Source organism: Eublepharis macularius, chromosome 6, assembly GCF_028583425.1.
Source record: "Eublepharis macularius isolate TG4126 chromosome 6, MPM_Emac_v1.0, whole genome shotgun sequence".
Lineage (NCBI taxonomy): Eukaryota > Metazoa > Chordata > Lepidosauria > Squamata > Eublepharidae > Eublepharis > Eublepharis macularius.
Window position 1 is genome coordinate 98,424,992 of NC_072795.1, and position 14,794 is coordinate 98,439,785.

Here is a 14,794-nt window from a genome sequence, read left to right on the forward strand (position 1 = left end):
GAGAGCCTTGGGGACGGCTGAATTTGGAAGCGAAGTTGGAGCGCCTGCCCTGGTTCCTGGGTGGGTTCCAAGGTCGTTTGTAATGTTGTCTGCTTCTAGGTAGAGTGTGTTGAGAGCGGAAAGGTTGATTGCTGTAAGGTCTCTTTGGGGCAAATTTTAGAGACTTCGGGAGTGCCTTCTTCTTGTCCCTAGTCTCCACTAAGATCTTGTCCAGCTGATCCCCAAACAACTTGTTCCCCTGAAAGGGATAGGAGGCGACTATCAGCTTAGCCTGGACATCGGCCTGCCACGCTCTCAGCCATAGTAGGCGTCTGGCCACAGTCGTTGATGCCATAGCTCTGGAAGAGAGAGAAAGGGTGTCCAGCGTAGCGTCTGCCACAAAGGTGCACGCCTTGAGGATTCTGTCTGCTCCGTCCCGCAGGCGTTTATCATTGTCAGGAAGAAGTTGAATCAGTCTCCTGACCCACACCACCGAGGCTCTGGAGACCATGGAAGCAATAGCTGAGGCTTTGATAGCTGTTGCCGTGGCCTCGTGGGCCCTCTTCAGGACCGCTTCACCCTTTTTGTCAAGACCATCTCGAATGGTGCCATGGCCATCCTCAGATAGGAGTCCCTGGGATTGAAGTGCCGCCACCGGAGCGTCGATGATGGGTACCTGTAGGAACTCATCTACAAAGGTAGGTAACACATACAATTTTTTAAATAAGGCTAGGCATTTGCTTTGGCGTCGCAGGCATAGCCCATTCTGCTCGAAGTAGACGCTCAAAGTAGTCTGGAAAAGGGAATACTTTGGCTTGGATATCTGATCTGGGAAAGAATTCCCTATTTCCCTTAGGTCTGGACTTACGACTAGACACCTTAGAGGCCTCTTCCCCCTCCTCTTCCCCTTCGGCTGTCCCATTCAGGTCAAGGGCAGACAGGGTTTTGGTTAGCAAGTAATTATAGTCTTCAAACAGGAAAAGCCTGTTAGACTGCTGGGGAAGGTTGGAGTCAGACTCACGTTCTTCTTCGGACAGGAATGCTCCCTCCTCCGATACGTCGCTCACCGTGCCCTCCTCATCCAGCCATGGAGAGGTGTTAGTGACTGTCTGACCAAGAGACTGCATTGGGGTGGCTGCTGGGGAATGAGAGCCCGAAGCCTGCCCCTGGCTAATTGACCATATCTCTTCCCTAAGGGCCGCCCTAACGGCTGCCCGGATCTGGGAAGAAAGGGTCTCCGCATCCCCACTTACTTGGGCTCCTGGAGTGCCTTCTGAGTGACTCTGGGAGTTAGAAGCGATGTTTTGCTCAAAATCTCCCGCCGGGAGATTGGCAACCATGGAGATGCGTTTTGGCGGGAAATCGCATCTGGCCGTTTTTCCCGCCGAATCCGAGCCGCGATTTCTGCTGCCGCCTCCAGACGACCTGGCTCTTCTTGCTGCCCCCTCTGACGTCTTGCTCGGCAGACGGGGGCGCTTGTTGGAAGGCTGATCTTCTCCTCTGGAAGGGCCTTCTCCCGGGGACCGATCGAGCCTCCGCGGCGCGTCTGGTCCGTCAGAGCCTTCTCCCGTCACTGGAAGAACAGCTCCGGCGTTGCAGTTCTCCGCTCTGTCCATAAAGGACTCTTCGGAGTTGGATGACTCCCTGCAGGCCATTTCTTACTCTTGAGAAGACTAGGGCTCCTCGCAGAAAGGACAGGGAGTAGGGTAGAAGTTCAAGGTAAGAGAGAAATGAGGAAGGGAACAAGAAAGGAAAGGTTAAGGGAAGAATAGAGTCGAAAGGAAAAAATCTTGGTAGACAGGGTAGCTAAGCTAACCTAAGCACTACTGCTCTCCCCTGAGGCAGGAAAAGAACTGGGTGATCAGAGGGTGATCCCACCTACTAGAGGAAGAGGAAGCAAGATTGTTAACTTCCTGCCTCCCCGATTGGACGGTGGGAATCACCCAAGATGTCCTCCGCCTCAGAGGGAGAACGGCACTTCATAGATAAAGCCCTCACGTAAGGAAATTCTTACTGAAACTTTTTAGTTCATCTGTTTGGGTAGTTCATCTGTTAGCTGAAAGGCGACAGGTCTTGAACCTAATTCCCAAAGTTCTAAATTGGAGATCTTTTCCAGCCCTGCCGTTCTGAGATCCTTTATGCTGAGCTTCAAATTTCTGCTTACAAATGAAACATGCCTTCCGCGTTGAACTACGGAACCTTCTGATTTATCCAGCAGAGCTATTGTTACCCCATGAGGTTTCCTTGCAAACTCGGGGGGGGGATTAACAAGGAGACTCAGCGAGAGGAGGGGTAACTGGGATCTTTTGCACCTATGTATACAAGGATCCCTTCGTCTACAGAACCCTTTCAATGAAGAAGCTGGCGTTCAATCAAAAAGGAGTTTTTATTTAAAATACTAAAGATTACACAGAAACACACAGCACACACACAGGGCTAACTAGGAAAACAGTTGGAAAGAAGTTGGAAAGAGTTGCACAGTTGGAAAGTTGGAAAGAGTTGCACAGTTGAATTATATTTATCCATTCCAGAAGACAGACAGTATCTGAGGGAGAGCAGCTTCAGTGACCAGAACTTCATGGCAACAAGAGCAAGTGGGGCTTGGACATGCAGTCCAAAGGGGCATGAGTGGGTTCAAAGCACTCACACTAAATGAGGCAATGAGCAGTCCAATTATACTGTGGGACATACCCTGGGACAGTACTGCACCTTCTGCCCCCAAACAATGACTTAATGGTCATCTCTGGGGGAGACAAAGAATTGGAAACTGTCTCCATGGTGAGACAATAAGGTTGGGAAGGTTTGACTGTGCCTTCCCCAGATGAACTATAGGTGCAAAAAGATTATTGATGACCTACAATGACTGGACGGGAGAGGCTATAATAGGAGAGTGGGTATGGGTAGGATTGAAAGAGTATATGAATGGATTCATTCAAGTACTTCTGGAGACCTCCATTATTCTACGGTTTTGCACACCTTTGGGGTGTAGGGCTAAGAGTTAGTCTTACTTCACCTGTCACATTCCAGTACTTTTCCGTCACCTGCCGAGCCAGGCAGTTTGTCTGTATTTTAAACACATGAGGAAAGGAGCTTATGATATTCCATATTTATAAGCCTTCTTTATATTGTGAGAGCAAGTCTGACCACTAACACTATGTGATTGCTTAAAATCTATTATAAAAACAGCAATACTGTTTACATACTTAAAACTAAGGGGGTGCCCCATCTATGCAAAACAAAATCTTCAACAGTGGCATGCAGAGAAACAAGGAAAGACATGCCTCACTTTTCCAAGGCTGGTTTTATATTATTTTCTTCCTATTGAGCACCCCCTGCCTCAATCTGGAGTGCATTAAATGCTCAGAGACAATGACTTCTATGCACATGTATCAACCCAACCACCAAACACCATTTGGTGGTTGGGTTGATATAAAGTTATATTTAAATAGGTAACACCCACCCACAAGCCAATTGACTATGAATGGTTTCTTTAACTAGGCTGAAGATTTCTGCTTTAACAAGCATCCCCCCCCCCTTTTTTAGCCAATATACTAACAGTGCAATTCTAAACAGCATCGAACCTTTCTAAGCCCACGGAGTCCAATGGACTTAGAAAGGTGTACATTTTATTTATTATTTAAAACATTTATATGCCACTTTTCCACCTAAAATAGGGTCGGTCTCTAAGGCGACAAGTAACAGATAATTTTGAATACATATATAAATACAATTAAAAACATACAGACTTAACACAAACTCACACAAACAGAGAGGAGGCTGATAAGAGTTTAATGGGGGTACGCTGAATGAAACAGAAGACAATGACAGAGGGAGACAGATGAATCTCCCTGGGGAGGGAGTTCTAAAGTTTTGATGCCACGAATGAGAAGCCCCTTCTTGGGTTGCCACCTCTCTAGTCTTAGGGCCAAGCTACAAGTGACAAATGACACTTGAACGGCAAGTGAACAGGCACGTGTATTGATCATCATGCGATCAAGTGGAGTGCAAGTGAACAGGGAGGAATACACATGAGTCTGTTAACTTGCCGTTCAAGTGTCATTCGTCACTTGTAGCTTGGCCCTCAGATGGTGGGTGCACCCAAAGCAAGCCCTCCAAAAGAGTTGATGAGCAGATTCGTTGCTTAAGATTGCACTGTAAATCTGTTTTGTGATGCAATGTAATGTTGCATTGTGGGAGTCTTTCCATCAGTGACACTACAATGATTTTTGTGCAGATAATAACACCACAGCAATGCCTAGTACTGTCCGTGACACTAACACATGCATTTGCTTGCACATTTCTTTCTCTCCAAACTTCCTTTGAGGAGGAAGATTTCACATATAAAGTCTATGCCTGTATGATCCTATGCAGAAAAAGTCATGTCACACATTGGAAGCATTTAGATGTCAGGATAAAGTTAATCTCTTGTTCATCTATCAGGCACAAGTTGAAGAAAATCATGGTTTGTTTGTGAAGCCTGGTTTGACTACACCTTTTTCCTCTTATCTCTTAGGAGGGACACCATTATTTTGCTGTCTCTAGGGCCAAGTGGCTGTGAAGGTTAGCACTCCTCAGTAGACTGTGATTTGTGAATCCAGCTATCGCAAAAAACCACAATTAGCACACAGTGGTTAACAAAGCAGCTATAAACTTTTGAAATCATGGTTTTCTGTTGGAGCATCCATATTTAGATGTCACAACTAACCATAAGAGCCGGATGTTGACTCCAAATACAGCTATTTAGGTTTACTGTCTCTGAATGTGGAGGTTTCCTTTAGTCCTCTTGGTTAATAGCCACAATGTGAATAATCTCATTTTAAAGCCCTCTGTCTTAGTGGCCATCATTACATACACTGGCATTAAATTTGTTGAATGAAGAAGTACTTTTTGGTTGAGTGAACTGATTAGTCGTTGAATTATTTTAATTGCTTGTTTAGTGCCATCAACTTCATCTGGTGCCCCTGAGTTGTAGCATTATGTGAAAGAGAGAAAACATTTTCCCTGTCCTCTTTCTCTATGCATAATTTTATAAACCCCCTTAATTATTTTTGTTTTTCTAAACTGAAAAGGCCTAGTCTTCTCACACTCTCCTTGTTGGAAAGGTGCTACAAACCATTAATCATCTTAGCTGCCCTCCTTGGCACTTTTTCCAACTCTGCAATGTATTTTTGAACTATAATCAGAGCTGGTTCTAGGTTGGGAAGACTAGGCAGAGAGGGTGCAGCCCCCCAAATCCCATCCCCCAATTGCACCCCTTCCTAGGCACCTGCTCATTATGTCATACTGTGTGGCCCTCCGCCACTGCCCGCCTGTGCGACCTCTTGTGAGCGCTGCTGCCAACCGTGTTCCCAGCTACATATGTCACGTGCATTCCCTTTCCCCAGTGGTGCTGGGCAGCTATGCCCCCTGGGAGGCAAGGGGGGCAGTAGCAGTGGGCCCTACTGAAAGGTCTGGGCCTCAGCAGCTGCCCCATTTGGAGTATGCTGACGCCAGCCCTTGATACGATGACCAGAACTGTATACAGTATTTCAAATCAGGCCACTCCGTCCTGATCCCTTTCCTAATAATACCCAGAACGGAGTTTGCCCTTTACACTGTTGCTGAACACAGAATCAACATTTTCACTGAGTTTCCACAGCAACCCAAGTTCTCTTTCCTTCTCAGTCTCAGCTAGTTCAGGCCCAATCAGCATATATTTAAAGTTAGGGTTCTTTGTTCTAGTGTGCCACACCTTACACTTACCGATATTGAATTCTGTTTGTTATGTTATTGTCTTCTCACTCAATTTGGATAGACCCTCCTAGAGCTTTCCACAATTTGCCTTAGTTTCCATTAGCCTGAATACTTTCGCATCATCTGCAAACTTGGCCACTAGTTTGCTCACTCCCAACTACAGGTCCATTTATGAATACACTGAATGCCATTAGTCTCAGAACTGATCCCTGTGGGACCTTACTGCTTACTTCTCTCCATTATAAGAAGTGTCCATTTATTTCTACTCTCTGCTCCCTGCCATCTAATCCATTTTTAATTCATAAGAGGACCTGTTCTCTTATCCCATGACTGCTAAGTTTACTCAGGTTTTGAACAAACTATAATTCACAAATCTGGTTTCTTCATGATGTCTGAATACAGCCATTGCCTTGTGTGTGCAGTGGCTAAATAAGCAAACATATCTGCTGGGTGTGTATACTGGATGTGTAAACTGCCTCTTATGCAATCCATTTTTCCTAGCAGTGTTCGAAGTATTGTTGCTACTGATGAGAAATGTTGTGACCATATAAGAAAATATCAAAACATACACTTCAATTTTGTCTTTAATTTTGTAAGCCCTAGAATCCCCCTCCTCACAAAAAAAAAATAGTGAAGAAATCTAGAGCAACAGAAAAAGCAAACAACAGCAAACAACAACAACAATCCTTTCGAGAGGTTTGGTTGAATGACAATATTTAAATTAAAAAGAGTTATTGGCTATAGATCAAATTTTTGTGAACTCTCATTTCTAACAACCTCCAACAGAAGTATTTTTACTTTACACTTAACTAGTTCCTCTTAAGTATAAAAATCCACCAAGTGATTACATAAACACCATGTTAGGCAGCCCATATAAAACAGTATTAAAGTCTGATGGTTGCATCACAGGACAACTTAGCTCATCAGAACTTTTCATTTCAATCTGTTCTTCTTTCTTGTCTTCAGGAGATACCACTAGAAATACAATTTAAAACAAATAGTTAGACCATGTCTAGATATTGAGATATTTTAGAGCAATGGAACGTGAGATCCAGTTGAAGTTAAGCTTTTTGAAACTGCATTACTCAGAGCCAGCATGGTGTAGTAGTTAAGTGCTGGACTGGGATCTGACAGGCCCAGGTTGTTGTGAGGATAAAATGGAGAGGGGAATGGGGTAAGCCAATTGCTTCTTATGGAAGAGATTTAATTTTTATATTGAAATAAATAGCTCAGCTCCACCTGGATTGCACTGGCTTATGAATCAATCTAGTGCAGTGTTTCTATGGGTGGAAGCAGTACCACCTGCAAAGTACAACTTTTTCACCTCCCTCTGTCTCAATACAGCTCAGAATATCCCTCAAATGCTGATCTTGGTCACCAGAAACACGCTGGGCTACAGCGAGAGAGAGAGAGGAGGTGAGAAAGTCATACTCCATAAGCAGAGATCTTACCGTCCATGAAAACCCTGTACTAGGTTCAAGCCAATCTCTTAAGAGATGCTCAGGCATTAACTGTCAAGGAGAACTCTTCACCTAGTATTACAAGGCTCTCGTATGTCCTTCCCACTCACTATGTGAGAAATATAGAGTAGTGCACAGTTACCACACAATCTGTTCCTGCAAAGAATATTCATTGGGTGTAAACCTGTTATTTCTAGGTTTAGTTTTATTTCTAGGTTCTGCGTGAATTGCAACATAAGGGTCTTCATCATGGAAGAAATAATGAAGAGGCAAGTACATGCCCAGTGAACCTTCAAAACCATAATGATACGGGAATTGTATGGAGAATAATAGAACCAATGGCATCTATAATGAGGAGCCAGTTGCAAATGACTGTCATTCTCACATGGCCCGAGGAAGCCCTCTGTCTTTCCATAGGCTGTATTGGTGACAGCGGTAATAGAGAAATGGCTGTTGACAATTCTATGACTTTTGGCATCTCACCCTATAAAAGGGATGGAACTGAAGTAGAATGCCACCTGGGATTTGGAGATGGAGTTCTCGGAACTCTGGGCAGACTCAATGCAACTGATGTAGCTGGAGCTGAAGAGGAGGATTTTTTCCTCTTTTGCCCCTTGGAGTCAATGGTTAATCAGCATACTTTGCTTTGAACTTAGCCTTTTTCAAAGGTGGCTCTGATTGGCACCGAGGTGTAACCATTGAGTGAATAACTGGAACTGACTGATCCGTCTCAGCAGTAATAGGTACCAAGCATGCTGGAGGAACTGAGGAGGCCTGTTCTGGGCGCTGCAGTCCGTTATCTGTGGCATTATGCTTGGAGTCAGTAGCGTTCTTCGGGGCTGACTCCCAAAGAGCTGCTTTCAGTCATTACGCCCTTTCATGGTGTGGTTTGGGGGTAAATTGTTTACAGACTGCACACTGCAAGGTGTCATGGCCCTTACTCAGACATAGCAGGCACTTGTCATGCCTATCCAATTGGGCCATCTTAGTTCCACAACATGAACATTTCTTGAAGAGAGCCTTTGAAGCCCGGGAGCTGAAGGCCCCAACTCTCATCTAGAGGTAGGAACCAAGGAGTGGAGTGAAGATATGTCCTTCAGTGGTGGCTAACGAAGAATTAAGGGAGGGAGCTGCTCGCCCTGCCTTTTTAAGCTATGCCAGGAGGAAAAGCGCATGAAAAGGCTAGGTGAGCATTTTGTGCCTTTAGGAGCTCTAGAACCTCTGTGGCTGGCCTGCACATGCACGCTTTCCATGTTGGACTGCACAGAAGAGACGATGATGAATTTTTGTTCTAGTGTGGATCTTTCTTCCCTGGCTTCTCTGCTGAAATCCCTCAGTATGGAAGAGGGAAACCCCAAGAATACTGGTGAGGACATTCTGCAGGAACGACTATCTGCTATTTGCCATCTGCTAGAAGCAGCACATTTCATCATCTGCTGTTCATTTCAGCAGGGATGCTCTCTCCCTTCTGGACATCATGCTAAAGGCACCAGTCACCAGCAGCATCCCGACAAGAACTGTGAGTCTATTGTAAGGTCACCCCTGTGCCATGAGACTTCAGAGTGCGGTCTTAATATGATGAATGTTGGGAACATCTTAACATCTAGTCCTGTTCTTGTTTTATTTTTTCCTGTTTAATTAAATATTTGTTTTGCAGTACCAAAGAGTGCACTAAAATATTTAAATGTGGTCCCAGGTTCCCTGATGGGAGCTTACAGCAACAGGCAGAAAGATATCCCAGTCAACTGAATCTGGTCTTCGAGATGAACACAAGGGTAATGGTTCTGCTCAGGAGGTGATTTTTATTAGTGATAATGTCTTGTTGCCTTAAACGTGATTGCATGGACTGTCCCCCACCCCCAGCCAATTCTATAATCCCAGCCCGACAACATTATTTTGTCTTACTAGGCATCTTTGTTGTTAGATTTAAAAGTTAACGTATCTTGTAATCCATTCACTGATTGCCTGATATTTTGTAATCTGTTTACTGACTGACTAAAAATTTTTATTGTAATCCACCTCAGGTCCCAGTGAGAAAGGAGGATTATAAATCATCACTACTACCACTACGAGGCAGATCAAGGACAATTTAAACCTCATGTGGGAAAATGTCCTTATAGTCGCTTCTTCTCAGCTAGCATAGACCATAGTAGTCCAGTCACACTAATCCATGATACCAGCTGAATCCACACTTACCCGGCACAGTGCTAAACAGGTGGAGTGAGAGCATCTTTCTGGCACGTTTTATGATGTCATCGTGCCATGAGAGTGGCATCATGCTGCGATGATGTCATAAATGGTGCCAGAAAGACGCTCTCACTCCGCCTGCTTAGCACTGTGCTGGTAAGTGTGGATTTGGCCTATATCTCAGGGTTTTTTTTAAAAAAGGCAAAGGGTAAGATGAAAGTCATTTTCTAGTAAAAACATATCGATCTTACCTTTTAATGATTCTTCGATGGCCGTCTTATTTCTTTGAAGAACACGCATAGTCTGTCCAGTTGTTTTGCCTATTTTTAACAAATCTAGAAAGAAACACAGTATCATTTATTTTAAAAGCCACAAAACAAAACAGGGGCACAACACTTTTTTCCAGATTTGCAAGTGATAACCTGATCTTATTGAGTTAGGCACTGCTGTGGATAAGAGATACAAAGATGCCTTTAATTACACCCCTGGAAATCAGATCCTGGTAAGGACCCTCTCTCTCAAGAAGAGAGGACAACAAAACTGCTCTATTTGCAAAATGAGCATAGATGAGATTCCAACCATTTGCTTCACTGTTAAACCACTCTAGAAGGATGACTGTTTTTGTGACCTATCCAAGGCAATAAAAGCCTCTGGCTACCTGCCTTTAGTGCACCCCAATATAATTGGAGGATGTGCCCTGGAACCCACAAGAGTTACTTTCCAAATCACAGGATTGATGGTTTTGGGAAGATCCACCCATCAGGAGAAGGGGTTAAAAAGGTCTGCATGCCCTTTGTGTGTGTGTGTGTGTGTGTGTGTTCTGGACTAGGAGAGATGTGTGTGTGTTTGGCCTCTATTACGTACCTCTGGGGAATGTACATCCATTCCATGGCTTGGATCAAGATGCCAAGAGGAACCTCAAATTAGTCAGTATGTTGTTCTTTTATTAGTTCTGCCTAGTCTTTGTGTCATATTGTCTTCCTTGCATTTCTGTGCACTGAAGTATATTTAGGTGTAGGATAATAAGATCTCTCTCTGCTTAAGAAGAAGGCTGTGTCAGAGTTTCCTCCCCATGTGTCTAGACATTTGTTCATGCTCAGTACTGTGCATGGTCTCAAAGGCTGGTGAAAGAGAAGCCTTGCAAGCACACACATCTCCCCCGGGGCTGTAACGGGCATGCCTAAGCCCACTGAAAGCAGTGTTCTTAGGCATGCCTAAGTGCATGTTACTGTGGACTGTTAAGCTACCATAGCCTGATCTAATTTTAAAAGTTAATTAGTTTGTAAGAGATAATATCTTTATGGAACTGAAAGTTGTATTGTCGAAGGCTTTCATGGCTGGAGAATGATGGTTGTTGTGGGTTTTCTGGGCTGTATTGCCGTGGTCTTGGCGTAGTTCCTGACGTTTCGCCAGCAGCTGTGGCTGGCATCTTCAGAGGTGTAGCGCAAAAAGACAGAGATCTCTCAGTGTCACAGGAATCACATTGTAGTCAAGAACTACAATGCCAAGACCACGGCTATACAGCCCAGAAAATCCACAACAACCATCGAACTGAAAGTTGTCTAGGCCAGTGGTTTTCAAAGCTTTTTTTGGGAAACCCCAGGGTTCCTCAGTAAAAACAGTGAAAATGCGGTAGACAAATTTTCCCAAAAGAAAGCAGTCTAACAATAACAATAATATTTCCAATAACTATGGTTAGGCTTCCCATTCAGATTTTAAAGGTCCTTAAAAGGGGGGAACATTCAAAGCTATGATATACAATTCTCAGTTTGTAGAAAAATAAAGTAGTTAAGGATCATATAAAAGTTAAGAATGCATGTGCAGACATTGCAACTTCCCACCCCCAAATGTGAAAGTGTAAAGAAAAGGCAGAAAATGTATGAGCATGAGAGCTGGGGATGAAAACGCATAATTAGGCAGCTTATGTGGCGAGGAAATGGGGGACAACAGGAAGGGGATGAGACCCCCTGTTCATCCTCTAAAATTCAGCCCCATGAAGAAGCATTGGGTGTGTTCTAGGACACACTCTCAGTTGGCATGAAGCAGTTATGAAACCCAATAGGTCTGCTCATGGCACTGCACAAAGTCCATGCCCTAGCATACTTCCCAGAATCCTCTACCCAGTTAAGAGGTTCCACGACAGAGGTCTTCCTCTGAAACCACAGAGTTTGAAACCACTGCTCTGGGACTTTGATGAGTCTAGAAACTTCACTTTAAAGCTTCACTTTATAAAGACAGAGACTAATTGTAATATTCTGAAGAAAGCATGAAGCACTAACAGCAGCTATTTCAGGAAAAGTTTGCTATTAAGTACATACTCTCACACAGGTTTTCTAGTCTTTCTGCATTCTTTCCCATGGTAGTACACCATTGATTGGTTATGATGGAATGCACTCCAGTAAGGCTCAGAATGATGGCTGTATCAGCTGGCATCCCCAGAGACAGGCGCAAAGAACTAAGGAAGGCAATCAAAAGGATTAGCATGTTTGAATATTCTGGACGCAAAGAGAAAATCTAGGTTTATTTACATTTCCTCTTGGTTTCTCTTGAGCATGTCTTGCATAAACTAAGGAATTGTAATCTATGAACTTGCACAATATATTTATTTATACCCCACCTTTCTCCCCATTGGGAACCCAAAGCAGCTTAGTTCATTCTCCTCTCCTCTATTTTATCCTCACAACATCCTTGTGTGGTAGGTTAGTCTGAGAGTGTGTCACCCAGCAAGCTTTCAAGGCAGAGTGGAGATGCGAACCTGGGATGCCCAGATCTTAGTATAACATTCTAACCATTACATCACAAATGGCTGCCAGTTGGGTCTTCCAAAGTTCAGAGTGCAACAACAACAACAACAACAACAAATAATAATAATAATAATAATAATAATAATAATAATATTTGATTTATATACCACCCTTCAGGACAACTTGACGTCCACTCAGAGCAGTTTACAAAGTATGTTATTATTATTCCCACAACAATCACAGTTACACTCTTCTAAGTCCACTGAAAAAGTATGGAACTGTGTTTTGGATGGCACTGTTAACGTGTTGTATGTGGTGCTGAAAAGTAGCTTACTTTACTATCTAGCTTTTTACATGTCACAGTTTCACTCTCAGCTTAAACACGGCCCACCTTAGAATATCAACAGTGTGATTCAATTTTAAATACATTTTGCATATATATTATTTTAAAATATGTCTTTTTATTATAGAGAGTGAAGAATTTAACCATTCAAACCCCAAAAGTTTTGCAGTAAACTTGTAAAATACTTTAAAATCATTAGGTTTTACTACTGAGTAACTAATACAAAGAATTTTTATTTACCTTTTATCTTCATCAAGATTTGACACCCGTGCGATGCTTTCTTTTGTAAGTACAAGATTTAGAAGTATCATGATCTGACATTCTGGAGGGGGAAAATCCAGTCCAGATATTATTTTCAGTAGCATTTATAGTAAGAAAATAAAATTGGGAATAAATGGCACTGCACAAACCAATACAATTTCTCCTATGGAGCTAGCTATTGATTATGGAGAAGAATCTATTTCCATCTTCATCTTGCTGATATACTGCCAGTAAAAGACTTTAATAAAATTAAAATCTAACAGTCAGTTATGAAAGCTACACATTCTTGTGGTGAGAAACTTCTTCTGGGTTCATTTTCATGTTGTCTGGTTTATATCCCTTCCCCCACTTCCACCCGAATGAAAGAAGACCAGCCTCCTTCAAGTCATAACTATAGATGGGCACGGAACAACAACAAAAAACCTGAACCAGTTACAAAACAGTTTGTGGTTCATGGGGTTTATATGCTCCTTTCCGGCCTTAACAGCGGCAGGGAAAGGGGCTTTTAACAGTTTAAAGGGCCCTTTCCTGCCTTGCAAGCAGCAGGTCCCTTTAAACTATCAGCTGGCAGGCGGCAGGGGGGATCCCCTGCTCACCACCTGCCAGCTGATAGTTTAAAGGGCCCTGCCACTAACTTCCCAAACCCCAGCCCCCTTCCCACCAGCCCCAGCCCCACACTTAATTTCCCCTGCGGCGCGGTGTCCTTCCTCTCCTCCTGGGAGGGGCGGGAAGGCCATTTCTGGCCTCTTCTGTCACCCCGGGGGACCGCAAGGTGGTGGAAGAGGCTGAAAATGGCCTCCCTGTTCCTCAAATGGCCACCACGGCGGACATTTGAGGGGCAGGGAGGCCGTTTTCGGCCTCTTCCACCACCCTGTGGGCCCCCAGGGTAACAGAAGAGGCCGAAAATGACCTTCCCGCCCCTCCCAGGAGGAGAGGAAGAATGCCGCACCGCAGGGGAAGTTAAGTGTGGGGCTGGGGGTGGGGGTGGGGGGCTGGAGTTTGAGAAGCTTAAAGGGACCTGTCACCTGCCAGCTGATAGTTTAAAGGGCAGAAAACAAGAGAGTACCACGGTAAAATGCAGGAAAACTAACAAACATGCCGTGATAAACTAACTAGCACCAAAGGAGTCAAATCGGACGAGAAGCCAGCAATTCACTCGTTTCACATCTTCATCTAGGCAGTTATTGTATACAAATTTCCAACCTGAGAATCATCAATCAATCAATCACATTTACAAATTCCAGAATGCAAAGCAAAAACCCCCACATTTACAATTATACTCACATATACAGGTATCAATGTCATTCCTAGTTCTTTCAATTAACTTCAGCAACCGTCCACCCTTTTTGGCATGTGAAAAATACACTGCTGAGATCTCACTTTAAAGGGAAAGTATCCCTCTCTTAGAAACATTATTTAAAGAACCAGTCTCATTAGCCCAAAAGCACCTTCACAAATAAGGTGTAAAATCCAGATCTATATTAAGTCCCCCTGGGCTAATAGTGTTGTGTTTAAAAATCCACCAGGTTTCTTTTTGATTCAGTTCTCTCCTGATAAGATCTATGTCCCTTTGTTTACTCACAAAAATGATGGTATAACAGAAATCTCTTTCGCCATGTTTTTTCTGAATAAAATGCTACCAAAGGAGCATCTGTAATTTTGCAACGTATCCGTGAAAGATGTTCTTTGTTGCAAGAACTTCCCTCCGCCCGGTCGCCCGATCATATCGGGATCTAATTCTGTTTTGGAACCTTTAGCAAAATATCTGGATTTTTTTCCTTCAGCCCTTTGTAAAAGATCTACCCTCATATATCTGGGATACTAGGGCGTTAATCACCACACTGGAAAGTACAGCTTTGCCGGCGGAGGCGGCACTTATCACACTTGATGTAGTATCGCTATATACTCACATCCCACACGAAGATGCACTATTAACAGCGGAATATTTTTTGAACCTTAGGCCCTTTTTAAGTCCACCGACAGAATTGGAAATAGTCTTAGAAAAAAACTACTTTAGATTTGATAAGAAATTTTACTTTCAAATCTGTGGGGTTGCTATGAGCAGCTCGGTTGCTCCGAGCGTTGCG

The 14,794-nt window shown here is 43.6% G+C and overlaps 1 protein-coding gene across 1 annotated transcript in view; it reads right to left on the bottom strand.

Moving 5' to 3' along the window:
* Positions 1–6,278: 6,278 nt before the first annotated feature.
* CFAP46 (cilia and flagella associated protein 46) overlaps positions 6,279–14,794 on the bottom strand; it is a 169,050-nt gene continuing 160,534 nt past the window's right edge. Inside the window, exons 58-61 of the mRNA XM_054983246.1 lie at positions 12,687–12,768; positions 11,678–11,814; positions 9,611–9,694; positions 6,279–6,687 (exon numbers count right to left, since the gene is read on the bottom strand). Coding sequence (XP_054839221.1) covers positions 6,557–6,687; positions 9,611–9,694; positions 11,678–11,814; positions 12,687–12,768 — 434 coding nt within the window. The 3' untranslated portion in view covers positions 6,279–6,556. The remainder of the gene's footprint in view (positions 6,688–9,610; positions 9,695–11,677; positions 11,815–12,686; positions 12,769–14,794) is intronic.